We start from the raw sequence: 25,645 nt of genomic DNA on the forward strand, positions 1-25,645 counted from the left end.
AGTATCATTGAGAACCTTGGCAACAAAAAGGCCACTTATTTGTTGAGAGTGCTTTCTTTTGGGGTTGAGAGGGATGTGCGAGTAATGTGTCTTTGCTGGTCACAGGAAAAGTAGACCTCCCTGGAGGAACCTGAGAAAAGATGTTGAGCCAAGACTCATGTTCGACCTTTCTTCAATGGATGAGGTGTACGGTGCAGTACTTGCAAATGTCCTCTCTTGAGAAATTTTACTTTTTTTTCGACTGGAATGACAAAATGTCAGTGGTTTATAAAACTTATACATACAGACTTTTTTGGAGGGACAATTCAAAGTTGGATGGCCGTGAAGGTGGTGACCATTGAAGCCCTTGTACTAAATGTTCAGTATGTATTCATCAGTCATTAGATTTAGTCTGGTTATCTAAATTACAACAATGAACAGTCTGCTTAAATTATTATCACACAACATATTTATTGAAAAAAAAAATTGCAGGGAGGAAAAAGTATGTGAATCAACTGGTTGACCTTTATTAGGCAGTAGTAACCTCAGGTCCTCAACTAAATAAAACATGAAGAGCAAGGAGTGACAAACCTGGAAATTTCAACTCTACCCTACCAACATGGAGCTCTGGCAGGGAATGAGTAAAACAGACCTCAATGTGTTTCCATCCAGCCGTGCTGCAATTATTCTATTCACAATTATAACAGAATAATAAAATATAGGGATAAGGTACATTTTTGCTTGATTAAAGAGCAATTATGAATATGCTAGAGAAAATGAGACATTTCACTTAAGAATGAATGACCAATTGGGTTCCTCTTTTAGCTCATGAACTGTATTTTTCTTGAACTCACATCATGTATAAAGCAGGCAACTGCTATTAGTTGTCTCCATAAATTTCTAGTGAGGCAACGTCAAACCCAAATTGAAATAGATTTCAGTTTAAACTTTCAATTTCTTATGAGTATCAAAGACATGACAATTTAAAAAACGAACAGGTTTTGTCATTTTATAAAGGCACAATTATATCCCATTGTTGTATCTCAGTTAGAACACTAGGGGCCACTGTATGAAATATGTCAAAATGTGGGGAAATTAAAGAACACGAAGAAGACTACATTAGTCATAGGCACAGCAGTTGTTATGCTTGTACGAAGTCATTCGAATCAGTTCTTTTAAAACAGTTGCTGACAAAGTCGTTTTTCACAACATCATTCACTCGATCCATCTTTGAAGTTCACCTTCACTCAACACATTCGCTGAAGGACTAAGCGTTGTTTTTGTCACAAATTGTAAACCAGGCAAAGCGGGCAGGAACATCCTTCCTCGGCGTCGCGGCGTCTGACGTCTAGCTTGGCTCTTGACTTTTCTGCATTTCCCTGCTGCGGAGTGTCACTCGCGTCAGCCTGCCAAGCGAGCTTCCTGCTCACCCACCTGTTATTCTCATCTGATTAGTGGAAAGTGTATTTGAGGGTCTTTTAAAGCGATATAATGTATAAATTTAATACAATGAAACACTGTCACGGTTTGTAATTTTTTTTTTAGATTGGACCCAAAAGCAGTCAAGAGGCGAAGGAAGCAGTTGGTAATGATTTACTTAGAATCAGCATAATGTCAAGAATTCCAAGACATGCATATATTTGGTTGTTGCTCCTTTTTTATTTTCAGATGAAGAAAACACGATTGCGTTAACCGCGCAATACATGGTGGGTTCATTATTTGTACCAACATTTGCAATAAATCGTCATACAATAAGGATTGATTCACAGAAGGGCTCACAATACATACATTTTCTGAGCCACTGATCCTCACAAGGGTCGCAGGAATGCTGGAGCTTATCTCAGCTGTCAACGGGCAGGAGGCGGGGTAAACCATGAATTGGTTGCCAGCCAATCGCAGGGCACATCGAGACAAACAGCCGCACTCACAATCACACTCAGGGGCAATTTAGAGTGTCCAATTAATGTTGCATGTTTTTGGGATGTGGGAGGAAAAAGGAGTGCCCGGAGAAAACCCACACAGGCACGGGGAGAACATGCAAACTCCACACAGGCGGGGCTGGAATTAGAACCCCTTGTCCCCATAGCTGTGAGGCCAACGCTTTCCAGCTGCGCCACCGTGCCCCTTACAATACTTATCTTGAATAATATTTACATTGAAAGTGAGAATATTCAAGTTTGTCATCGAGACTGTGAGCTGGTTTGATGTGCTGCGCAGCTGATGTCATGTAAGCAAGCGGTTCTCCCTCCAAGTGTAATGTACGTATAATCTTGTCGCCTTTTCTCTGTTTGCATCAAAAATGACAATGATGGGAGCAATAGCGTGTGTGTGCATGTGTGTTTGTATGCCCCCAATATCAATCTCCCACTCAGTTTCCTGTTTATGGAGACGCACGCACAAATATGCACATGCACACAGCTGCCTTTTCATGGATCATTTTCAGCATCCATCTCTTAGTTAAAATTAGTTAAATTAATAATTTAATGCACTCCCCTCTTTGAGTCGTCATCTTATCGTGTTAGATGCGTTTGTGTGTCCCAATGCTGTCTGGCGCTTCACACCCTTGGTAGGGGTCACCCACGGCAAACAGATCCTTGGTGAAGGACGAGACAAAGCACGGGTCCACAGACCCCCATGATGAGTAAAACTAACATGTTCTCCCCGTGCCTGTGTGGGTTCTCTCCGGGCACTCCAGTTTCCTCCACATCTCAAAAACTTGCACTATTAATTGGAGACTCTAAATTGCCCCTAGGTGTGATTGTGAGTGCGACTGTTGTCTGTCTCCATTTGCCCAGTGATTGGCTGGCAACCAGTTCAAGGTGTACCTTGCCTCCTGGTCAATGATAGCTGTGATTGGCACCAGCACTCCCGTAACCCTCGTGAGGATAAGCAGCTCAGAAAATGGATGGATGGAACATAGAAAAAACATCCAACCATCTGTTTTCTAGTTGGATGTGAGTGGAAGCTCATCTCAGCTCAGCTTTGAGCAAGAGTTAGGGTACATCCTGGACTAGTTGCAAGCAAGTTAGAGACATAAGGTGAAAGAAATGTAAATAGTTCAAATCAAATACAGTACATCATATTCGGCAGAGATGCTGTTTATGGAACGAAACTACAGTGTGCAGATCACTACAGGTGTGTTTTGCTAGCCAAAGTAATTTTACTGTGAAGGTTGTAAATGTAGTTTAAGCAAATAGAGAAGACCTTGCAGGCCTTGACTGCTTGCCACTCCTGAAAATTGTCGCAATAATTTGATAACTTTATTGAGCAAAATAAGCAAGGCAAACTAATAGAACGGGGTCTCACTTTGATGCTGTGGAGTTCGACACCACTGCAAACTGCAACCAGAATAAACATTGTACAATTAAAAGTTCTTTGCCTGAGCATTATCTTTGGGAAGGAAGTCATTTCAACAGTTCTTTAGATTTCAAACAAGCATTATTGTGCATGAATAAGGTAGACATTTTTCTTTTGGACCTGATTCGTTTGTGTAGTGCTGGAAAATGTAAGGGCATGTCTATGGTACATTGATTTCTTTAATATTACTGTATAATGTATATTTACGTTCCATGGCAATTAGGAAACCGTGATTTCTTTGCATGCAGTAATCATTCCCCTCTCCAATTATATCATAGATTTCCCACTTGTCTTTGCCTGAAATTAGTCCAACTTCGAACACCTGAGTGGCCACACCCATCAGACCAAGTTGTACTGCTCAAGGTAAGACAAAATCTCAAGGGATCGCAATTTATCTTAATTCTGTATGATGTCTTCCCCCCCCCCACATGCTTGTCACTTATGTTGACTAAGCGTTTCTTAGAATAGTCAATTTTGCCCTGAAAACACGAGTGGAATTTAACTTTTACTACAGTGTGACTTCCGATGGCGTCAAGGTTTGTTCAGACAAGAGCTGGAAAGAATCAGGAGTTGTCAGGTAATGGTGCCCATTTTAATGGTTAGAACTAACTCAGTATGTGGTCTTGTTAATTTAAACGCAGTTAAGTCCAATTAGTTGATAGTTTTGTTTTTTTTAATCATGTGATGGGTATTGGATTGTCTGACACATTGAAAGTCCAGATCAGCAGGCTATATTTCGTTTCACCTCACAACTGACAGAATCAAGAGTAGTTGGTTTGCATGACAAAGATTTTGGGTTGGAAATATTGAATATTTAGGATTTAATGTTGTGTCCCCTGTTCAGTTGCAGACCCTAATATTGGAACAAATTTACTCTTGCACACCTCCAGACAACAGAATAATCTTTTAAAATGCAAGATAATCTCTTGCTTAACCTTAGGGGAAAATTGGGAGAAAAACGTGCCGATTATTGCTATGTACCAGGTTTTAGTTATAGTAGGCTTAAAACAGTAGTGGACTCATGTTCATTTTATTGTTGCTAAAAGCTTGATGGAGTTTATTGAAACTTTGCTGCAGTAGCAAAGACATGACAAAGTGGTTGGCTAAAACAACTCTGGTCCCTTAATAATTCAAACATTCCTCCCCCTTTTGTGTGAAAACAAGCAGAAATAAAATGGACTATTTCATCTAATGGCCCCGTCACACCATGACGTTCTGGTCATCGTTCTATAGCGTTTGAGGAAACGTTGGTAGTCGCCCATGGTCGCCGGGATAGCTCCAGAAGAGTGTTCTTTGAACGCTAGTGAACGTCAATGATCGCTGGGAATCGGCAGAGAACGGCGATCCGGTAAAAAAGTTTTGAACATGCACAAAAGTTCTCAGAGACCAGCGTTCAATGTTTAATTTTAAACGTCGCAGGACATTCAAGAACGTCCGTGGAACATTTTACTAAGGTTCGCCGAGCGTTGCACGCGTTTGGCTATCGTTAGTCATAACTTCAGCTTTACTTGGTTGTTACTTAATCGTTTGCTTTTTTGTGAATGACTCACTGGCGACCTGTCAACGACCACTGAAAAATCCCCTAGCGCACACAGCGTGTAACTAAAGTCAAACGAATGTCCTATGGCGTCCATTGAGCGTCATTTGTGCGTTTCCAGAACGTCCATGCATATGGATATATAAACCGATGCTTTGTAAAAGCAAGGTCCATTTAATATTAAGCTACAGTAGAGAGCACCTACTATGGAAGATCCAGAAACCAGCAGTTCGTTTTCGCGGAAAAACTCCACCAGACTATCCTCAACAGCCCGGTCCAGGATCCTGCAATCCTTTCTCTGCTTCTTTTGTCTCTTTGTCGGACCGTCCTCACTTGGGTTTGCAAGGTGTTTAGGGTCCCCAGGGGGTGTCACATGGTGTGTGACTTTGCGGACGTGCTCTTCCTCCTGCTGTTGTTTTTCCTCCAAACACATTGTTCGTGATGAAAGAGGCTTAGCTTTCTTACTAGCAGCGCTAGTTGTCGAAGTCTGCGCCCAACTTTTTTTCTTCTCGGCGGCATGATGCTCACTCTTCTAACTCACGACAACAACTAAAGTGACTATGAACTTTCCAACATTTTAGTGCCGGTTCCACTGTAAAAATTACATGCCAGCAAAATGCTTTTCTGTCGTTATTCACCCATTGGTCAGATGCTCAACACGCTCTTCTTACGTTGACAAATCGCTCGTCACGTCCCAATGACACGTTTGCACACGCTAATGGTTTTTAAGGGTATCTTATTTGGTCGCTCTTACACGCTTTTCGTGCATTAAACACACGTTAAGTCATGCGTTAGACACACGTTAATCATACGCCAGATGTGTCATCCGCGTGTGAGAATGCTGAAAAATAGAACGATTGAAATGTTCAGAGGACGTTGACCAGAACATCATGGTGTGACGGAGCTTAATGACCTAGAATAGTTGACAACCTGATTGATTTGAACGAAAACAGCTTTAACTTTGCCAAGGCTGCGAGCATAGTGGGAATCTGCTGCCATTCGGTTACTGAATAAACTTACATTTCTGAAATGTACATACGTTTGCCATCATTTCATGAAATGTATTAACCACTTTTCCCCTCTGAACAATTAATTGAAAACTATACATTGTTGTGATAAAATATCAACATCAGTCAGCCTTAAAGGACCTATGACATCAGATAGACTATTTTTCACAAAAATGTACTGTATTAATGTAGTACTGTATTCTTTTGTTCAAGAAAATGACACTGGCAGCGGTTTTCATGTCCACTCATGGGAATTCAGTCCTCAAGCAGATTCCCTCAGGGTGAGTAAAATGAAGCCATCAGCTATGGCAAAGTTTCTTACTCACTCACCAAGATCTTCTGTAGGAGCAACTGAAGGAGATGGACGAGCATGTGGCCAGACTGCAGGACATGCTGAAGAGTGAACGGGCCAAAGTAACAACCACTGAACAGCATTCTCAATACTATTGCTGCAATACACAATCATTTTTCTTTTTCTTGCCAGAACACCCGTTTGCAGCTGCGTGTCAACCAGAATGAAGCTGAGCTGAGACGCAGAGAGCAGCAAAGCAACAGAATGAAAGAGCGACTTTTACAGTTGTCTGAGCGAAGCAAAGACAAAGGCCCCGGTGAAATGATCATTATGGAATTGTAGCTTATGGACTTTGTCAAATATTCTCATGTCATCTCCTCCAAAGCCATTGAGGTGCTGAATTTACCAATACGGGGTCGAGGGAAAAGCGCAAAGTCAATCAAGTCGTCCCGGTCCACTGCAAAGTAAGCTTTACTCTGAGACTTTGTACTGTTTGGTAATTCTTCTTCTTCTTTTCCTTTCGGCTTGTCCCGTTAGGGGTCGCCACAGCGTGTCATCTTTTGGTACTGTTTGGTAATTACTTGGAAATAAATGTTTTGTTCTTCCTCTGGCTAGCCAAGAGGAAGCAATGTTGCGTGTGATGCTGGAGCGCAGAGAATCAGAGCTCAGGGAGGCAATGAAGCTCCGACACAGCCTCACCACCTTACTGCATGCCGTTAGAGTTGACATGGAGCAGGTGAGCAAGTTCAATCATGACTTGTGAGAAGGTCAACTTTAATTGAGTCACTATTTATTCACAATTGATGAAAATGTTCACTCAGTGCTCAAAGCAAAGCCAATTTGACATTCTTTTTACACCTATTTGATCATACAGAATATTTCCAGTGGGTGAGAGAGCAAGAGAATTAACCTCAATTTTCCAAGTTGCTTATCCTTTATAATTGTCATAATTTTTCATGTAAAGGTCCTGTCCCCCGCCCCCACAAGTAACTTTTTTTCATTGTTGGGATGTAACTTTTAAAAAAAAGGTACTGTGCTATTTTTGTCAAAATACCTCTGCACAGTACTGCTATCAATACTTCGTGCAACACTATGCTAGGAAAAACCACATCAGACTTAATATCCTGATACTTGTGAGTACCTGACACCTACCTAGCCGCCATTTGCGGGTCCATTACCACTAGCCACTTTGACAGGTCGAATTGATATTCACTTGTCCTGTGGACAGATTCCGCCCGATACGACTGTCTGTCGCTCATCCACTCTGCCTGGCCCTCAATAAATACACACCCTTCCCCAATCATGCACATGCTGCATTATTTTTTTTTTTTACAGGGAAGTTTTCGCTACTGTGCATTTCAGCTTTTGTCAGTGTGTAATTTGGATCTTTGCGAACCAAACAAGGATATCTGCAGCACCCATAACCGCCATTATAATATGTGTTTTAAAGTTGTGTAAGTTTTCTTTGTGACAAACTGTAAATACAACGTCACTGTTGCATGTTCAAGAAACACAACATAATCAGTCCATGAATGATGACGTCACAAGTCAAACATATCAGTATTGCAGAGTACAACACTGAACCTAAAGTATGGGTGGTGTCTGGAAAAAATATGAATTCACTAACAATTCATTTTATGAACAGGACGACCACAATAATTCATGAACATCATGTCTCTCGCATTACTGCACAATTGAGACAGCAGTATAGCTTCCCAGTTCATGTTCACAGTTCAAATTTGTTCAGTTTCACAGTAATGGCTGTTAAAAATGAGTTCAGGTGTCCACTCAATGTCCTCCAGCAGCAAGGTGTCTCTGCCTTCGTATGAATTCTTTGATTTCTCAAAAGTGGGCTGAAAAAAACAAAACAAAAAAACAACAGAACCAAAACAAATTCTCTGAGCCATCAAATTTGTGTCACCATATTCAGCTGAGATCTTCTCCAAAAGCACCTTGAATGCTCTGACGCAAACGCTGTTTATGATCTTCACGATGGGAGTCATCATCAAATGGCCTGCACTTACAGTATGTACCACTTTATCTACACCATCACAGTTCCCAAAGTACTTTACAAAGCATTACATTCAATACACAACTGTGTTGCTGCCAGGTTGAGGTTCCACCAAATGTAATTTGTCTTGCTTGAAGGACACTTCAACAGGCAGACAGTCGTAGTCGGGATTTGAATCGTGTTACCCTTTGGTCAGTGGATGACTCGTTCTACCTACTGAGCCACAGCTGCCACAGGCTTGCTCACTTTTCCAAATAACGCCTCGTGGTGAATGATGCAGCAGCAGTACAGAAACCTTGGGAACTATATGGTACCTTTTACAGTGAGCAATGAATACTGTATGTCGGTCGATCATACCCCTGTCTGGAGTCACCAATACTAGTTTATCCAACAGTACCTGAGGTTTCTGTTACTTTTGGGGCGTTTTACACTGGTCTTGCGAAAAAGACTGGCATTTGCACAAAGCTGCCTTCAACTCACTGCTTTTTCAGCTCTGTTTGCTGCCCAGTGCAGAGTTGCCACAGAAGCTTATGTGGAACGCTTTGCCATGTCCCCACATTGTGTTGCTTTGGCGTTGCCAGAATATCTCCACAAATGACACTTTCACAGAATTTGTCTCCCGTCCACCCCATCACCCCCCTCCCCACACACAGTGGTGATAAGTGAACTTGTCCTCCAATTTACTGTGAAAGTTTTTATTCTTTTGTCTTCAATGTTTTTGGTGGGTTAAATCATCTCATTGTTGTCAGCTTCTCTCTATGAATGCATGGTCATGCGCTACAAGTCCTTTGATTTCTGCAGTCTTTTGGCAAATTTACACTAATTTAAAAATAGCAACAAAAATGCAAGCTGGAACAATGTTAGGGTACCTGAGGGGCACCGTGTTGGTGACCTTTGGTTTAAGAAGTACCAATGATGTATTAAACTAACTTCACGTAACCAGCAACACTGCTTGCAAAACACTATACAAAAACCAGTTGGTCTCCATTTCTGTCCATTTAAGGCCTCTTCCTGAATCGCTATTGTTCCATTTTACATCACAATCATAGTCTGTGGCTCTGGGAAACTCACTGTTTGATTTGCAATAATTCACTATTTTAACAATTACAATTGTTTATGGGGAAGGAAAAATTACTCAACATATGGGTACGCCGTACACAGCAGGATAATCTGTGTGGTTACTCTTTCAAGTATCTGAGTGAGACGCCTTTGCTGATACTGATTGCAAAACTGCAATATTTACACTAATTGTCTTCCAAAACAATGAAAATTGAAATGCAACTATGGGTAGATATACGTAAATATTTATATTCCCCCAGTCTTTTCTTTATAGATTTTAAGATTAATGTGAATGATGTTGTGTTTTCTTTTAAGACCTTGTCAAACTCTCAGGAAGTTGTGGAAGGATCCCCGAATGGAAATGAAAGGTTGACTCAAGCCGAGGGAGCTCTTGGTGACCACGTGACAGGAGGTGTGGTTCATAGTTGGAAACGTGTGCAGCAAAGGATGGTTGACCTTCGACACGCGGGTGAAAACAATCAACCACGTACTTAAAGTGACTTAAATGTGTTCTTTTGTGCATCTGTATAGCTAAATTAGACCACCAATCGATTGCATGAGAGCATATCAAATAAGGGTATAGAGTCTTCCTGGTATCATTTGAGAAACTGAATTCTCAATGCCATCAATCCTATTTGTGTGCAGGCCAAGCAGGCGATGGCACTGATCATGACAAACTCCTGGCTCAGCTTGAAAAGGAACTAAAAGAGAGTCAACAAATAGTCAAACTACAACAGCAAATGTTGCAGGTGTTCTTCTCAATGATTCCGACTCATGTCTCCTATCTCTACTGTTTGAACTTGTGTGTTTTAATGGTATTCTTTTTGCAGGACACCATTGTATCACCCGTCCTGTCTGAGCTGACTGATTCTTACTTTTTGGAAGAGTGGGAACGTCTCCAAATGCGATGGGCGGACCTCAAACAACAGATACGGACTTTCGAGAAGGAAAGGCAGGCCTTCACTGACGCCGCTATACGCTTAAGTCGTGAGGTGAGGCTGCTCAAATTCTACCCGAGAGGCTGTCCGTTTGTCCGCTAAAGCACATTTTTACATCAACAGCGTCGTGACTTTGAGAATGAGAAACACTCTTTCTTGAAGCGGCAGTATTTACATGATTCTCCATTGGGCCGTAAAAGAGCAGGAAGCTGCAGAACTGATTTCACCCTTCTTGGTAAGTAGAAAGCTGTGGGTGTCTGTAACATATACACATTTATCAAGATCTGTGTGTTCTTTAGACAATCCTCTGTATATATCTACAAGTGATTTATGTTTACACCATCTTTAACACTGGACTAATTATATTTTCTGGCATGGACGGGAATTAGGGGCAGGGTTTCAAACCTTGAGCCCAATTTTCTCATAAATTGCCTTCTCAAGACCGTAAAGCTGCCTTTTTCTTCTAATGTGACATTAAGAACAGCACCATGCACTCTATTCTTATTTAATGCTTGTAATACACTGGTAAAATCCACTTCTGTTTCTGGATTTCTCAGGTTTGGCGCAGCCTAGCATGTCCAATGAATCTATCCCCGTGACTGTTCCAAGGTGCATTCAAGGAAGAGTCCGAGCTGTAACACCCACTACTCCTGAGCTCTACGCTGTCCTCAGTCTCTCACACGATTGCAGGTCAGTCAAGTATAATGGAACCCCGATAAAACAGACCGAAACACAACAGATATGGGATGAAACTGGCACTCAGGACTGAACCATGTGTCCAAAAATACTTTCCGTATGTCACTTAAACTGCTTTTGATAGTCTGTTAGTTCCAGGATTGCATGGTGGCGTGGCACAGTGCAGGCAGACAATGGGACTGATGCATTTCTGGGTCACAGATATACAGTAAGACTAGATCCAAATCCAAAAGATCCCGTGCCTTTGTGAGGGCCATGTTGATTGTGTGGCATTGATATAGTGGGCAAGTCCTGTTATTTATTGTATCTAGCGGTTTAGAGAAAGAGAGAGCGGCAATGTTAATTCTGAGGAATACAAAACACAACTCTGACTAGTGGGTAGAGTGGAAGGTGCCAGAAAAAAAACTGGGGCACACGCCCTGGGGGTGTGTAGCGTTATCACAGGAGGGACGCAGGGCTACCATGAACACCGACCTCTTGTTCATGTCCAATCAATATTTTCTTTTTTGGGTAATGGGGGGGGGGGGGTGCACAAAGAAAAAAAAAAAAAAAATCTCCAAAAAGGGAGCGCTACCAAAGTTTGGGTATCACTGCCTTAAATGTCCACTGTCAAAAGTTATTAATGAAAAAATGGCAGCCGGTATGGAACCATCTGGTTTTTTTTTTCACCACAAAACATGATTTTGACATATATGGCTTTTTGTAACTCCCGCCATGAAAATCCTCTTGAGGGATTTGTTTTTGAGAAGAAGCAGGAAGTGATGTAGAGGGCAGTATCTCACTCAAGCAGTCTCGTATGTTTAGACTAGTTTTACCTGCTGGAAGGTAGCTCGTTTTTCCTTCGTGTTAGCCAAAATGCTGGCTCGTTGTGTTGCTGGATATTGGTCAAACATTCTGTTGGCTGGATTCGCTCTTCATACTTTTCCAAAAGACCCGGTTCGTCGTGAAAAATGGTTTGCACACGTGCAAAGGAGGAGAGCTTCATGGGTTCCAAATGACAGGTAGGTCTGTATACAGCTACTAAAAAAATATATATATATCTATAGTTGGGGTGGGACGTAATCCGTATGTCAGGGGTGCTATGTGTCCATGTGTCACCCCGGCCAAAACCGTGATTGGCTGATGCGAGGCTGCCGGGGTGGCTCGTTGCGGCGCCAGGCCGCGGTGGCTTATCCCCACTGCTGAGGTGGCTCAGACGGGGAGGCGGTTTGACTGCGGTGTTGTCGACGCTTGTGGGTGGCGTTTTTTATCACCGCCACAGAGGTGGGATCGGATGGGGAGGAGGTTTGGCCGCATGCTGTTTGGTCGTGATCCGCGTATAATTTAAATATGGCTTGAAACGATAGGGTAATATTGCCCCGGTTACTTCACTCAGTTGTGAGATGTTCTTCTTCAAAAAGAGCTTCCGTGTCAGAAGGGGCGTGTTTGTTTTCCATAGTCGGTGGCACAGTGTGTTATCAATGGCGACTGTCCCAGTGTGACGTCCCGGACCAAAGTGCCAGCCAATATGTCGACTGTCGAATGAGACTTCCTCAACTTTGCGCATGTAGACATTGAAGTGAATAATGTTATGTATTTTTCATTACAATATCTATTTTAGAATGTTTATAGGCATGACACTTGACCTTTAACAACAAAAGTCACAACCTTCAGAAATAATTCCAGACAGATGAATGACTTTTAAATACTGTGTAGTCAATCTTTTCTGTTCCTTCTCCCAGGCTACACCTGTGTTGACCTCACACAACCTTCATTATTTCAATATCTTCATAAAAACTTAACACAACAGTGTTTCAATATTACAAATAGCGTGAAATGAATTTGTTTGCATAGTGGCACGAGAATACAGTTGTTATACAGCACAAAGTGGCACGCTGTTATTGACTCATTTACTCTTTAGTACTGGGCTGTTTCATGTTATATATTTTATAGTTATGGATTAGAAGAATTTGTGCCACAAATGAGTGTTGAATATATCTATTGAAATTTGGATAATGGTTATAAAAGAATAGAAGGGAAAAGACAAAAAATGTAGAATAAAAATCCACCCCACACAAAACCAAAGTAATGGATAGGCTGCAAGACGAGGGGAGACTGGATTCCCCTTGGACTATGATGTTTGAAGATGATATTGTAATCTGCAGTGAAAGCAGGAAACAGACGGACAATTGCCTGTTTTTGTTCCTACTGTATTGATGAGTGGTTAATTTTTATTTGTGACGCCTGCACTGTATTTTTTTTCATGCTTTTCACTTTTCCTTAACATCAACAAAATCTGTTTATTTATATATATATATATATATATATATATATATATAAAAATTCCTTTCTGTTTCCCTCCCTCACTCCGTGCGTGCTGCTTAATTGCCAATTGCAATGACAAATGAGGAGCACGCGTAGTGCATTTGCAAGCGTGTGTCGCTCGTTGTGCCAAGCGTGCAAGCTCCGCTCCGCCCCTCCCCACCAGCTCCAGGTGCAACGGACAAATCACGAGCGTGCACGGTGCACGCAAACCTGATACTCGTGCAAGCTGGACCACTGCGGTTATCTTGCACAGTTGGTCTTTAACCCTTGTGATCTTCACATTCTGTTTGGGCCCCAAAATGACCCACACCACGAAAGCCACAAAATAAAGCAGCTTAATTGATTTTAAACCCAAAATCTGTTTTGCATGATTAAACAACTGTTAATTTACCAATTCAACTCAATGTAATTATTATTTTTTTTTTTACACCGTACAAAAGACTATCGCCAGTGAACATTATACAGTGTTCCCTATTTTAATGCAGGGAGTACCTGTTAAGTGAAATGTTTAAAGTAATTTTTTATTTTTTTCGTGTTGTTCACAGGATTTTGTTTTTTTCCAAGATGGCGTTTTTTCATTTACAGTGTAAGTTTTCGTTTAATTGAAGTTGAATTGCAAGAAATTTTCTGGAGGCATTTCTATTTATTGGAACTATTCCTTATAAAAGGTGTGCAAGATGTAAAATCTTCATTTAGGACAGGTATGAGAAGTGTGTCAACGTCCCACATTGTGTAAAGCTTGTACAGTCCCTTTGCCCGTTCGTAATAAACCAATGCAATGACAGTTGTGCAAAGGGAGCAGGTTAAAGTGACGACTCATGCGATAGTCTACAAATATAAATTACCAATGCTGTTATTTATTGGAACACCAGAATTTGAGTGTCCCAACAATGGCACACAGCAGAAAATAGTAAATGTGCTGATTAAGATTGTAATGACTTAATTTCCAGAGGGGGGTGCGGGGGGATTGTTCAAATGCCTGCTAATTTTGACTTTCATTGATCTGTAGCACTTTCCCGACGGAAGAAGTCAGAGTTTGTCCTTTCTTGTGGCAGCCCCAAACCAGACTGTGATAGAAGTACACCGAACTGAGTGGATGACCGGTGTGTAGAACTGACTCAGCATCTTGCATGACAGACTGTGCTTCCTCAGAAGCCGCAAGAAGTACATCCTTTGCTGGGCTTTTTGAGGATGGAGTTGATGTTCGTCTCCCACCTCCGGTCCTTTGAGACTGTAATTCCCAAGAACTTGAAGGTCTCGACAAGTTGATTTTTAATTGTATATTGGATTACTTGCATATTCTTCTGTGAGGCATTTTTACCCCCTCAATTAAATTTTTGAGTTTTCGTATGCTTTTTCTGATGGGAAGAATATATTATTCTATCTCTCAAAAAAGCTTTTCCAGTTTCCCACAAGAGATGGCTATAAAGTTGGAGAGTCATTAAATTTCAGAAACTCATCCCATTCCATCCTCTCGAAAAAATCAAAATCTGGGTCCTTCAATAGGGAAGTGTCAGGTTTACCAATTATACATTTGATCAAACAGGACAAAAATCAAGCAAAGACACCAGTTCAAGTTTGAATGCTCCCGAGGAGAGGAGAGGAACAGTCTCGTACGATTCACCACTGCACTCTCTGATTATCCTCTCCTCGGCACCTCTTTTTGGTTTCAAAATGCCGCTTATTTACACGGATGTTACAAAAAGGAGATGGGGGACCAAAACATTGTTGGAAACAGTGTATTTGTCTGTTCGTCTGTGTGCATGGAAGATTGCCGAGTACATGTGTGGTCATTTCTTTAACAGACAACAGGTGCTCCTGGTTCGAACAGTTCTGATGATTGGATGATGTTCTTGTGCTATCTCCTGTTAAGTGGCTGCCACGTTATCTAAAGCTGAGCAAAGCATTTCTTTATTGGAAGCAGATGTATGGTAATATTCACAATTATTCCTACAGGGAGTGTTGAAATGTCATGTGGTGGGGTGCCGGATTTGATTAAATTTTTAGATTTAGGAGAAATTGGTGCGTGATCACTGATGATGATTGGATGTATTTTGGGAGTAATTCTTGGAGCAGCTGAGTTGTTTGAGAGTCTCAATTTAATTAAAATCCGGAATGTGACTTGGCCACTCGATTATTTTTTTTTTTTTTTTTTCTCCCGCACCATTCAGAGTTGGACTTGCCGGTGTGTTTCAGATCATTTTCACGCATGATCCAAGAGCGCAACAGGTATGGTGATAATCATGTTTGTGTGTGGCTTGTGAAACAGAACCCACCTTTCACAAATTAGTTGTTCACTTGAAAAGAGCCAGCTCAATGACCAGTTTCATTTTCAACCGACATCACTAATATCGACCATCTTGAGCGTGTTCAGCTCCAGGTTATGTTAGCCACACCAAAGCTCCAGCCACTCCACTTCCTGTCGATACGCAGACTCGTCACTGTCTTTGATGCCAATGACTGTGGTGCCATCTGCAAACTTCAGCTGTTTGACACCCAGGTGCTTTGAGGTGCATTCATTTGTGTAGAGCAAGAACAGCAGCAGGGAGAGGACACATCCTAAAGGTTCCTAGGTGCTCATAGTGCGGATGGATGAGAAGGTGTTCTCCTGCCTCACCTGCTTTGTCCTGACAGTCAGGAAGCTGTAAATCCACTGGCATTTGTCAGGTAAAACCTTGAGCTGGAGAAGCTTGGAGGGAAGGAGTTTGGGGATGATGGTGTTGACCGCAGAGCTGAAGTCCACGTAAAGGATTCTCGCGTAGGTTCCTTTGCCGTCGAGGTGTTCTAGAATGAAGTGCAGTCCCATGTTCACTGAATCATCCATACCTGTTTGCTTGGTAGGCAAGCTGCCCACCGGGGGTCCTGTGACAATCTTTAGATAGTCCAGCATGATTCATTCAAAGGATTTCATGACAGATATCAGGGCAACAAGCCTGTAGTTTTTCAGACCTGAGATTGCAGGTTTCTTAGGGACAGGGATGATGAAGTGTTTGAAACAGGACACTACTTCACACAGTTCCAGAGATATACTGAAGGTCTGTGTGAAGACTGGGGTGAGCTGGTCCCCACAGACTTTGAAGTACAATGAGGACACGAGGTCTGGACCTGCTGCTTTGTTGATCTTTTTTTGTTTGAAGATGCATCGCACAACCTGTTTCTGGATGGTCCACACAGGAGTACGAGTCAGAGGTTGCGATGGATGGTGGTGCGCCTGTGTGGGTGTTGGCTGTGAAAGTGTCCTTTTTTAAATCTGTAGTAGAATGTGTTCAAGTTGTCAACTATTCCTTTATTGTTCTCTGATTGGCAGAGGGGGTCGCTTGTAGTTGGTTACCGATTTGTCATCCATGCTAGACTGACTTAGTCCATGGCAGACTCTATAGTTTTACAAAATAAGTGTATGATTGCAAAATTCCACATTTATAAAATCAGTTTGATGCGCTTGCTGTTTCCAGAGCCAAAGACAGAGCAAACCTTTCCGAGAGATGTGATGGCGGGACAGAAGGAATGTACGCAAACCCAATTACTTCTTTGGACTATTCATTTTGAGGCAATTCTTTCCAAGACTATTTTAAAACATGCATTTTCTTAAACTAATAAAAGGTTGCAAATTGGATCTTTTTTTTCTCCATTTTATTTTTGTATCTCCTATATTCATGGTTGTCTCATGAGGAAAAACAGGACAAGGCAATTATTCTATCATCATTGGATTTTAAATATTGAAAGAAATATTTGCAGTGGTATCGCCCTGTGGGCTTTTCCATCACATGTCATTAAGTATCAAATACAGGATGTAAAGTATTCATTGTGCTTGTAAAGGAGAGGACACACCTGGGTGCATGCGAGGATATGAGTGAGCCATATGTGATGATGATGATGATGATGATGATTCAAATATTTTTTTTTTCTCCCCAACTAGTTACTGACCCAGAGGACTTGTTTGGATAGTGTTTCCTAAAAATCTGTACTTTAAAAAGAAAAAAGGTCCCTTTAATAACACATATTCACAAATTTCACAGAACTCTAGAAGTTTAGAGACAGCATTAGCTATTAATTCCCCCTCCCACACACATACAAATTATAAAATTATTAGCAGTGGCTGTAATGCTGCTACTATGCTCAAAGATGTTTTGCCTTGACAATGCCCATGCATCACTTACAATAGTCTAAACACTTTGTTCAAATGTTTTTTTTTTGGATAAAAAAAATTAAACCATTATCATTCCAAAACTTTCATCACCATTATGACTTCTATCGTACAACTTAAACTTTTTTTTTTTTTTTTTCAAGATGTGGACTTAAAAATAATACTGTAGTTGCACGCGTATGCACATCGGTGGTTTGGAAGTTCATAAAATTTGTGAAACTACCATTTCATAAAACAAAAAATGTTTTTTTCATAAAAATGTTTCCACAATTTGTTTTGCATAGAATTTTACAATGTTCACTTGTTGTAATCCACACGTCACATCATAAAACCTAGTGCTGCTCCCACACACATCACAATAAAATGGTCATAACATTTGAAGAGTGGGCCGAACTGTATATAATATGTAAATGCAAGGCAGTATTTACTCAGTGAAATTTAGAGTGGGCGGGGCTAAACCGGCACGCGTCTGATCAACAGTCTCTCTCTCTGATTGGCTTCTGGCACGCAGAACTCGCGACGCCACTTGTGGTCAATTTATAATCAGAAAAGAAAAAAAAAAACGGGGAGAGAAAGTTGGCTGTGCGGCCTTCTGAGGGAGTCACCATCCATTTGGATTACGACTTATATGGGCTCAAAGCTAATCAGAATGGGCTGCATGGGTTGGGGGCTTTGTGATTACTCTTCACGCCTCATGGAATCTAATAGCAGAAGTTTTCAGCCCTGGAAAGACTACATGGGACTGTCGGGGGTCGTCCAAGGAATCATAGCTCGAAATAACTCCGAGCATTTTACCCCAGCGGCCTATAAAATTGACGAGGCTGCGGCCTGTGGTGGTCTGCGCCAGAACGCGCTCCCCGAAAGAAGCGAGCCCGAGACAGCTGATGTTCCAGCTGTTGCTGTTGGATCTTCAAGTCTTCGATTCAACACGCGACAACCGGGTGGTGGCCAGCGGGACGACGCGCTTCTTTCTGCTAATCGGCCAACCGAAGCGGGCATGAAAGGTGCCCCGAGCGGCCCAGAGCGTAGCGAGACGACGGCGCGCCAGGAGAGCCCACGCAGCCCATCTCCAGTGCGCATGCGGTGCATGTTTTGTAAAAACAACGGCGAGACCGAATCTGTCTACAAGTCCCACCGGCTGAAAAACCAGGCTGGGGAGGTTCTCTGCCCTTATCTGAGCCGGTACGTGTGCCCACTGTGCGGAGCCACGGGCACCAAAGCCCACACCAAGCGCTTTTGCCCCAATGTGGACAAAGAGTACATTTCAATATACACTAACCCCAAACGTCGCCGCGCCACTTGGTGCGGGTTCTCCCAGAAGCAAGACGCAAAGCTGCTTAACTGACTTTCATCTGGTTCAACAAGTGTGCCGTGTGTGTTCTTTTTGTTTGCGCGCCTTGACCAAAATTAATCTTAACTTTGCATGTTTGCTGTGTACTTCTTCTACTAGTTTTCAGGTGTTATTTGCTAAAATATTGTTTTAGACAACGGCAGACATTTTAATATCTGACCGGCTAAAGTTTGTCTGTGGACGTTCTTCCCTCTGTATAAATCCCTCTTCAGCGTTTACGCACAACACCACACGATTGTCATTTTCTATCACATCACTTTTTATGTTTTAGATTTTAGATAGTTTTGGAGTGTGTATAAAAAAAAAAAGTTTTGAATACTATTTTATTTGCATGTGAACCTTGAAAAAAATGTTAAAGCTCTGTTTGTAGAGGAAATGTGTGTGTTTTTATTCACCTAAATTAGAACTATTGCAAACATATACTTTAGGTTGTGGTCATAATTAAGTGAAAGGCTCATGGAACTTTTTAGACATCTGATTCGTATACATCCTGTTATAAATCAACCCAGCTTTATTTGGCAAGAAATGTAAAAAATAAAGCAATATTTCAACAAAATATCATTTGCCCTACAAAGAAATCTAATACAGAATTCCAATAACAAACAACAAATGAAGTGTCACTCCTAGTGTTTTTTTTTTGTGGGGGGGGGTGTGTGTGTGTGGAGGGGATGACCATTAACTTGGGTTCGGGGTGGAACAAAATTTCAGCGGTGTAAATTCTTTGACATCTTACTGCCACGCCGCATGTTCTCAATCTCTCGATGAGCAGCCATAACTGTTCGACTGGAAGCGAATGGATTATGATCTATCGACAAAACAACAAACTGCTGGAAAAATAGTGACATACTTTAGAAAGGAGAGTTCCTTGATGAGCCCACGCATCAGTCCTGAGGCGTCTTCTTCGTGGCCTGAGGGTTTAACAAGTTTATCACTTTCTGCCTGGTCCTCACTGGAATAGAGACAAACCCATTATTAATTATGGAAATACAAGTATATGAAAGACAAGTACATACTGTTTCTGTACAGTAAGTCATGGTAGAAACCTGTGATCTTTGTGGTTGTAGAAAAGTGTTTCAACGTAAACTCACTTCTACTAAAAATGCAAACAATCATGCATATCCCAGAGAGCTATACAAGAAGTGATGCAACACCTTTGCCAAGTTTTGCCATTACTGTACAGTAAAGTCAAGGCAATATAAATAAAACATACATTTTAAACAAAGCAATGTTAGAAATGGTGGACGTTTCCAGATGACTATTCATATGCTGATGGATAGCATTAAGGAAAATTGGCTTCTTTTAATGGATATGTTTAGTCTTGCGTGGATACTTTTAACTTGATGACTTTGAAGTTGCAAATCCCACAGGAATACCAAAACTGGAATTCAAAACATAGTGATGGCATCTTGACACTGACGCTTCAAAACATGCTTTGAAATGATGAAGTAGAATTCTATTGAATCGCTGCTCTAGAGATTGCTTTTTATTTTATTTTTTTTACTTAACATTTAAAAGTATAATATACAAACAATCCAATTCAGTTACACAGGACATAACCATAAATACACTGAAGGAAAACAAATATAATTAAATCAGATAAAAAAATCAAATACATTTTTGACTCAGCTTCAAATAGTTCTTAATGGATACCAATAATTTACCTTTCTGATTATTGATTTGAGAGACTAGTGATGGATTTCAGTTAATAATATGAATGTTGGAGTTGAAATTAGAAATTTAGATTTGTGAATGTGAAATTTACCAAACGAAATTTTAACTTTACTTGAAATTTTCATTGTAATGAAGATGTAATAATTATTTCGTAAGAATGAAGACATTTGAATGAACCTACATCTGAACTTTTATTGCCGTCATGGGAAACTGCCAGTGCTTCAGTTGTGCACCAGATGTCACTGTTACTGAACTCTTGACGCTTTGAATATTGAATTAAAGGGGAAATCAAGTGCTTGCATTAACAGTGTATCCAATAGGTCATGTAATCTCTACCCTATTTTGACAATGTGATGTTAAATCCTCTCTCATTTAATATTGTTTTGAGAAGATTTTTGTCGACAATTATGAATTTTCAGGGGCGCTGTCATTTTTGTGAGTCACATGATCTACGTGGTCGTATGTGACGTGTACCGTGCCGTTCCAAACGCTGGATTACATGGGACACCATTATGCCCAGCGCTGATTTATCAGATTTATCCTCATCTGTTGAAGAAATAGCAGTATCGGTTGATTGGGAAGACTGAGGAATACTTTCATACATATTTGAACCTGTGGCTGTAATTAATGTTGAATATTCGGTTGGTTCTTCGGACGAAAAGACGCGGAGTGTGATTACTCGGAGGCCTACGCCTACGCGCGCCCCCGGGAGCTCTGGGCCGGTAGCCGCGGATGGTTCTTCGGATGGGAATGACGCGGAGCTTGACGAGCGAGCTCCGGCGGCGACCACGAGCTGAGGTTCCAGGCGGCGGAGGCCGTTAGCCCCAGGCGCTGAAGCTAGGCTAAAGTCCTCCGCCGCCTGAAAGCTCGGCTCGTGGCCTGCCGCCGGAGCTCGCTCGTCGGACTCCGCGTCATTCTCGTCCGAAGAACCATCCATGGTTGCCGGCCCGGAGCTCCCGGGGGCCTTTATTTACGCACTTATGTTGCGCGTAGGCCTCCGTGTAGTCACACTCAGCGTCTTTTCGCCCGAAGAACCATCCCAATATTCAACATTAATTACAGCCACAGGTTCAAATCTGTATGAAAGTATTCCTCCATCTTCCTGATCAACTGATACTGCTATTTCTTTATCAGATGAGGATAAATCCGAGAAATCAGCATCATCTATAATGGTGTCCCATGTAAGCATTTGGAACGGCACTGTAAACGTCACATACGTCCACGTACATCATGTGACTCACGAAAATGACAGTGCCCCTGAAAATTCGTAATTGTCCACAAAAATCTTCTCAAAACACTATTAAATGACAGAGGATTTAGCATCACATTGTCAAAATAGGGTACATATTACATGACCTATTGGATACACTGTTCATGCAATGCCCTGGATTTCCCCTTTAAGAACACATTTAGTACACAAACCAGCAATTAATCTAATTCAGGGATGAATAAAGCCACGGGTCTCTGCTCCGTTGTTGAATCCGCCCCCATCAAGCATTTACATTGTCCTGCCAATATCTAATGTTTGGTGCATGAATTTTGAACACGCCCCCTAAGCGAAGCTAAGCAGGTTTGGCCCTGATTAGTACTTGGATAAGAGACTGGCTGGGAATACCAGGTGCTGTAAGCTTCTCTCCCCGGCTAAAATGCAGAGGGGTTGCGTCAGGAAGGGCATCCGGCGTAAAACTGTGCCAGTGATAGTACTGTTGCTGGGGTGGTAACGTCCCTCCAAGATGCTGCTTTTGTGACATTTGCCTCACTTTGCCTTGTTTGGCAGACGAAATGACGCAATTACAGTACCTTAAAGGCCTTTCGATAATTTAACCTGAAGATCATTGGTGAGGATTATATGTTACATAACATAAATCGACTTCTACTATACTGATATTTCTGGAAGTGAATGTCTGCTTACATTGGAATGTTGTTGAGCTGCGAGTCTGAGACAAAATCGAAGCAACCAGATCCAAGGAGGTCATTGGTGTTCATGGTCTGCGGGTACTCTGTGCTGACAGCACCCAGACCAGGTTCATCATCAAGACTAGGCTGTGTGAAAAAAAAAAATATTACGTTGAAATTGGATTTATGTCCAGCTACAGCGCAACCTTTGAGTCGTTTTCCAATCGACAATCTTTCATTTTAAGGTCACAACTACAGGCTCGAAGCTTGGATGAAATGTTTTTGGTCATCTTTTCTTCAGGCTTTTCATGAACTTAATTGAAAATAAAGATTTTAAATGAAATAAAACTAATGGGGGCCCTGTGGATTACTGGTTCGCACAACTGCCTTACCGTTTTGAGGTTGAGGGTTCAATTGTCGACAATTGTTTTTGCGTTTAAGAATCAACGGACCAGTTGTCATAATGTGTATTGTCAGTGGCGCTATAATAAGTATTTTGGTTACTTTTGTGCCAGCAGATGTCAGGGATCGAACAAATATTACCATTAGCCGTCTGTCTGATCCTGCAGGTCAGAGCAGACCAGCAGACTGGCACACAGAACTGCTAATGAGAAAAGTGGAGTAAAAATGGGGGGTGCTGTGAGCGCTGTGGGACACAATGTTTTTTAATAAGATCTCAAACAACTGCCTGTCAGATCTCAAAACAATGTCTTTTTTGTGGGGATGGTGTTGTACTGATGGCATAGAGTGTATTTTTTTTAATATTGATCAATGATGGAAAAAAAAATGGTGAGCAGCACCGGGGAGTCTTTATGTGCGTGCACCTGAATTCTCAAACAGCGTTTGGTACAAAGACTACATACCATGTTGTTGTTCTTTGTGTCGCCAGAGGGTCCAACCTCACAGACATTGCCAAAGTCATCTCCTTGGTGGGGATTAGCAGACAATACATTTGTTTTGTCTTCATCACAGTTCGCACTACCGCTACATACATCATGCTTTTTCTCATCAATTTTTGTGGCAACACGCTGCACTTCCTGGTTGCTAAAAGTTATATTTGACGAGCTACAGTCCACTTCTTGGGGATTCGGGTTTTCCAAATGATCTTCCTCGTCCATTGCAAGTGGGTCCGATTTTGTGTTCACGGTTGGATCTGGAGCAGTAACTGGGGCCTCTCCATGGTCTTGACTTTTGCCATACAAGCAACTTGCCTTGGAAACAGTGTCGCTCACGTCAGAGGGAGTGGCAGGAATGTGGACTTCTGTTCCTGGCCTGCGTTGTAACAAACAAAAAGAAACAGTCTCAACTTGTTACTTATTTATATGTCAGTCATTACACTTTATCCTTATTTATCGGAACACATTTTCATTTGAAGAAGAAGGAATCATCTTATTGTCATGTCATGTATGTACTCATATTGACCTCTAAAGTGAGGTACACATACTATTATCGGCCATAATTTGAGACTTTTTCCCTCTCAATTCCAATGAATTTGGAAGTTGTGTTGAATAATTAAAAACTGAATACAATGATTGGTAAATTATGTTCAACATATATTTAATTGAATGTACTACAAAGATATTTAATCCTCATGAAAATCTTTAGCTGTAAATAAAACAAGGCTTCTGGACTAACCTGTCAAGTGGTTTGTCTTTACTGGAACGAAGTACCTCTTCCTCGCTCGGTCTTGAACTGACAGCCACAGGGCTTGGGAGCAGTGATGGTGGTAAGACAGATGATTCAACATCAGCTTTATTTTTGGACATCTGCTCTTCAACCTTCTCTCTACCAGTCTGTCCATTGACAGTCTTACTCATCTGTAAAAAACGACTTCGCTCCTTCTCTGTAAGACCACACATCCCCATCCTTTTTCTCTTTTTGATTGGCTCTTCTGTCACTGCTTCAGTTTTGTGTTCTTTGCTCTCATGGCTTGGTGTACCTTGGTTGAGCTTTGGGTTTCTTACTAAATCACACTGAAGGTCATTGTTGGCTCTCTGGTGATCTTCCAAAGCAGTTGGATGTGGTTGACATGCTTCTCCAGAGGTCACCGAAAAGACTTGGTCTTGATGAGTGCATGTTTGAGAGAGTGCCCTGTCACGTTGAAGTTTTTCTTCCCCTTTGCTCTTGCTGACATCCCTATCAACAGATCTCTCGAGGTAAGGATCACTGATGCGACAGATGACTGTTGCCTCTTGCTGCTCTTTAACAGTCTTATTGACAGTGGATCCCTCACCCTTTTTGTCCAGTTTAATCAGAGAGGACTGTGCTACAGTCTGATCTTGTAATGAAATGCTAACAGACACCTGCCAAGGGGACTGGGAAGACAGATGCAGCTACATTATTATCTGTAATATCCTGAAATTAAGAGGAATTATTGTTGGCTTTGATCGACTACAGGTGTCTTACCTGTTGTTGAAAAGTATGGTCAACATTACTTGGGGAAAGCTCGTCACATGACCTTTTTCTTGTCCTGAGGGAGGGAAGCTGTGGTGGTTCTGAGCTGCCTTCAAATGTCAAGAGCCAGATGTATGAATCAAAAAGGCAATCACAGTAATACATACAGTACTGTATTATAAACTTTTGCATCCTTCAATGTTTGTATTAACACAAAAAAAATTAAGCGTTATGGTCCATCAGTAGGCGGCACGGTGGAACAACTGGTGAGAGCTTTGGCCTCACAGTCCTGAGGACCGGGGATCAAATCCTGGCCCCGCGTGTGTGGAGTTTGCATGTTCTCCCTGTGCCTTGCGTGGATTTTCTCCGGGCACTCCGGTTTCCTCGCACATCCCAAAAACATGCATTCATTGGTGACTCTAAATTTCTCTAAAGTGTGATTGTGTGTTGTTTGCCTCTATGTGCCGTGATTGGCTGGCAACCAGTTCAGAGTGAAGCCCGCCTCCTGCCCAATGAATGCTGGGATGGGCCCCAACACTCCTGTGACCCTTGTGAGGATAAGCGGCTCAGAAAATGGATGGATGGTACATTAGCATCCTTTACCTTTGTTGTTAATCTTGACATTTGCTTCGGTCATCTTCTTTTCAATGTTACCTTTACAAACAAGCTAATTGAGTACAAAAGAAACACACAAACATATGTTTACAAAGCTTCCAAAAGTAATGGTGTCACAGTTGCGTGGTTTTGGTTAGCTTGAAGACGATCACATTTTCATACATGCAACAATGGGCCTATTACTAACATGTTGAAAGGTTGGATACCTACTAAACGTAGCACAAAATTTTTATATGCGAGTGACTTGACCTTTTGTGTTGTTTTATTGGTGTATTGAAAAAAACCAACCTTAAATTAAACCGTAATTGAGTTGAAGCAACAACCCAAAGCTAAACCGAACTTCTCCTGAAAGGTTTTACGTCAGTAGTAGTCACATTCCGTTCTGCCGTAAAGC

At 41.6% G+C, this 25,645-nt stretch overlaps 3 protein-coding genes across 15 annotated transcripts; 2 read left to right on the forward strand and 1 right to left on the reverse strand.

Moving 5' to 3' along the window:
• The first annotated feature begins 1,647 nt into the window (after positions 1 to 1,647).
• On the forward strand, positions 1,648 to 16,793 carry si:ch211-286b5.4 (afadin- and alpha-actinin-binding protein). Of its 11 annotated transcripts, XM_061829020.1 has the most exons (14): positions 2,097 to 2,237; positions 3,615 to 3,699; positions 3,851 to 3,913; positions 6,094 to 6,161; positions 6,226 to 6,294; positions 6,365 to 6,488; positions 6,558 to 6,636; positions 6,788 to 6,908; positions 9,558 to 9,711; positions 9,888 to 9,991; positions 10,073 to 10,234; positions 10,304 to 10,415; positions 10,738 to 10,870; positions 16,610 to 16,793. In XM_061829020.1, exons 3-14 carry the CDS (start codon positions 3,862 to 3,864, stop codon positions 16,767 to 16,769), a joined length of 1,338 nt encoding a protein of 445 aa, XP_061685004.1. In that variant the 5' UTR covers positions 2,097 to 2,237; positions 3,615 to 3,699; positions 3,851 to 3,861; the 3' UTR covers positions 16,770 to 16,793. The 11 variants fall into 11 exon arrangements, with proteins under 11 accessions (XP_061685012.1, XP_061685004.1, XP_061685011.1 ...); XM_061829028.1 differs by lacking the exons at positions 2,097 to 2,237; positions 3,851 to 3,913 and adding an exon at positions 1,648 to 1,685; XM_061829027.1 differs by lacking the exon at positions 3,851 to 3,913 and having other exon boundaries at positions 2,099 to 2,237.
• On the reverse strand, positions 15,489 to 25,610 carry LOC133505694 (uncharacterized). Of its 3 annotated transcripts, none has more exons than XM_061829015.1 (8): positions 25,540 to 25,610; positions 25,240 to 25,303; positions 24,649 to 24,746; positions 23,878 to 24,557; positions 23,106 to 23,514; positions 22,259 to 22,389; positions 19,523 to 19,624; positions 15,489 to 15,964 (listed from the first exon to the last, which is right to left on the reverse strand). In XM_061829015.1, exons 2-8 carry the CDS (start codon positions 25,271 to 25,273, stop codon positions 15,844 to 15,846), a joined length of 1,575 nt encoding a protein of 524 aa, XP_061684999.1. In that variant the 5' UTR covers positions 25,274 to 25,303; positions 25,540 to 25,610; the 3' UTR covers positions 15,489 to 15,843. The 3 variants fall into 3 exon arrangements, with proteins under 3 accessions (XP_061684999.1, XP_061685000.1, XP_061685001.1); XM_061829016.1 differs by having other exon boundaries at positions 15,616 to 15,964; positions 25,240 to 25,290; positions 25,540 to 25,596; XM_061829017.1 differs by lacking the exon at positions 15,489 to 15,964 and adding an exon at positions 19,169 to 19,458.
• nanos3 (nanos homolog 3) lies at positions 17,884 to 19,181 on the forward strand. Its single transcript, XM_061829031.1, has one exon. The coding sequence runs from the start codon at positions 17,953 to 17,955 to the stop codon at positions 18,667 to 18,669; it is 717 nt and encodes a 238-aa protein (XP_061685015.1). The 5' UTR covers positions 17,884 to 17,952; the 3' UTR covers positions 18,670 to 19,181.
• Positions 25,611 to 25,645: the final 35 nt, after the last annotated feature.

Source organism: Syngnathoides biaculeatus, chromosome 9 (assembly GCF_019802595.1).
Source record: "Syngnathoides biaculeatus isolate LvHL_M chromosome 9, ASM1980259v1, whole genome shotgun sequence".
NCBI classification, from domain to species: Eukaryota; Metazoa; Chordata; class Actinopteri; order Syngnathiformes; family Syngnathidae; genus Syngnathoides; species Syngnathoides biaculeatus.

Bases quoted from the DNA above. Each gene is read 5' to 3' on its own strand.
- si:ch211-286b5.4 (XM_061829020.1), top strand. From the start codon at position 3,862: ATGGCGTCAAGGTTTGTTCAGACAAGAGCTGGAAAGAATCAGGAGTTG. The intron at 6,295-6,364 runs GTAACAACCACT...TTTTCTTGCCAG, and splicing joins TGAAGAGTGAACGGGCCAAA to AACACCCGTTTGCAGCTGCG. The intron at 10,235-10,303 runs GTGAGGCTGCTC...TTACATCAACAG, and splicing joins CTATACGCTTAAGTCGTGAG to CGTCGTGACTTTGAGAATGA.
- nanos3 (XM_061829031.1), top strand. From the start codon at position 17,953: ATGGGCTCAAAGCTAATCAGAATGGGCTGCATGGGTTGGGGGCTTTGT.
- LOC133505694 (XM_061829015.1), bottom strand. From the start codon at position 25,273: ATGACCGAAGCAAATGTCAAGATTAACAACAAAG. The intron at 19,625-22,258 runs GTAAGCAGACAT...TCTCTATTCCAG, and splicing joins CAGCTCAACAACATTCCAAT to TGAGGACCAGGCAGAAAGTG. The intron at 15,965-19,522 runs GTATGTCACTAT...ACTTCATTCTAG, and splicing joins AAGGAACTCTCCTTTCTAAA to AACACCTCGACGGCAAAGGA.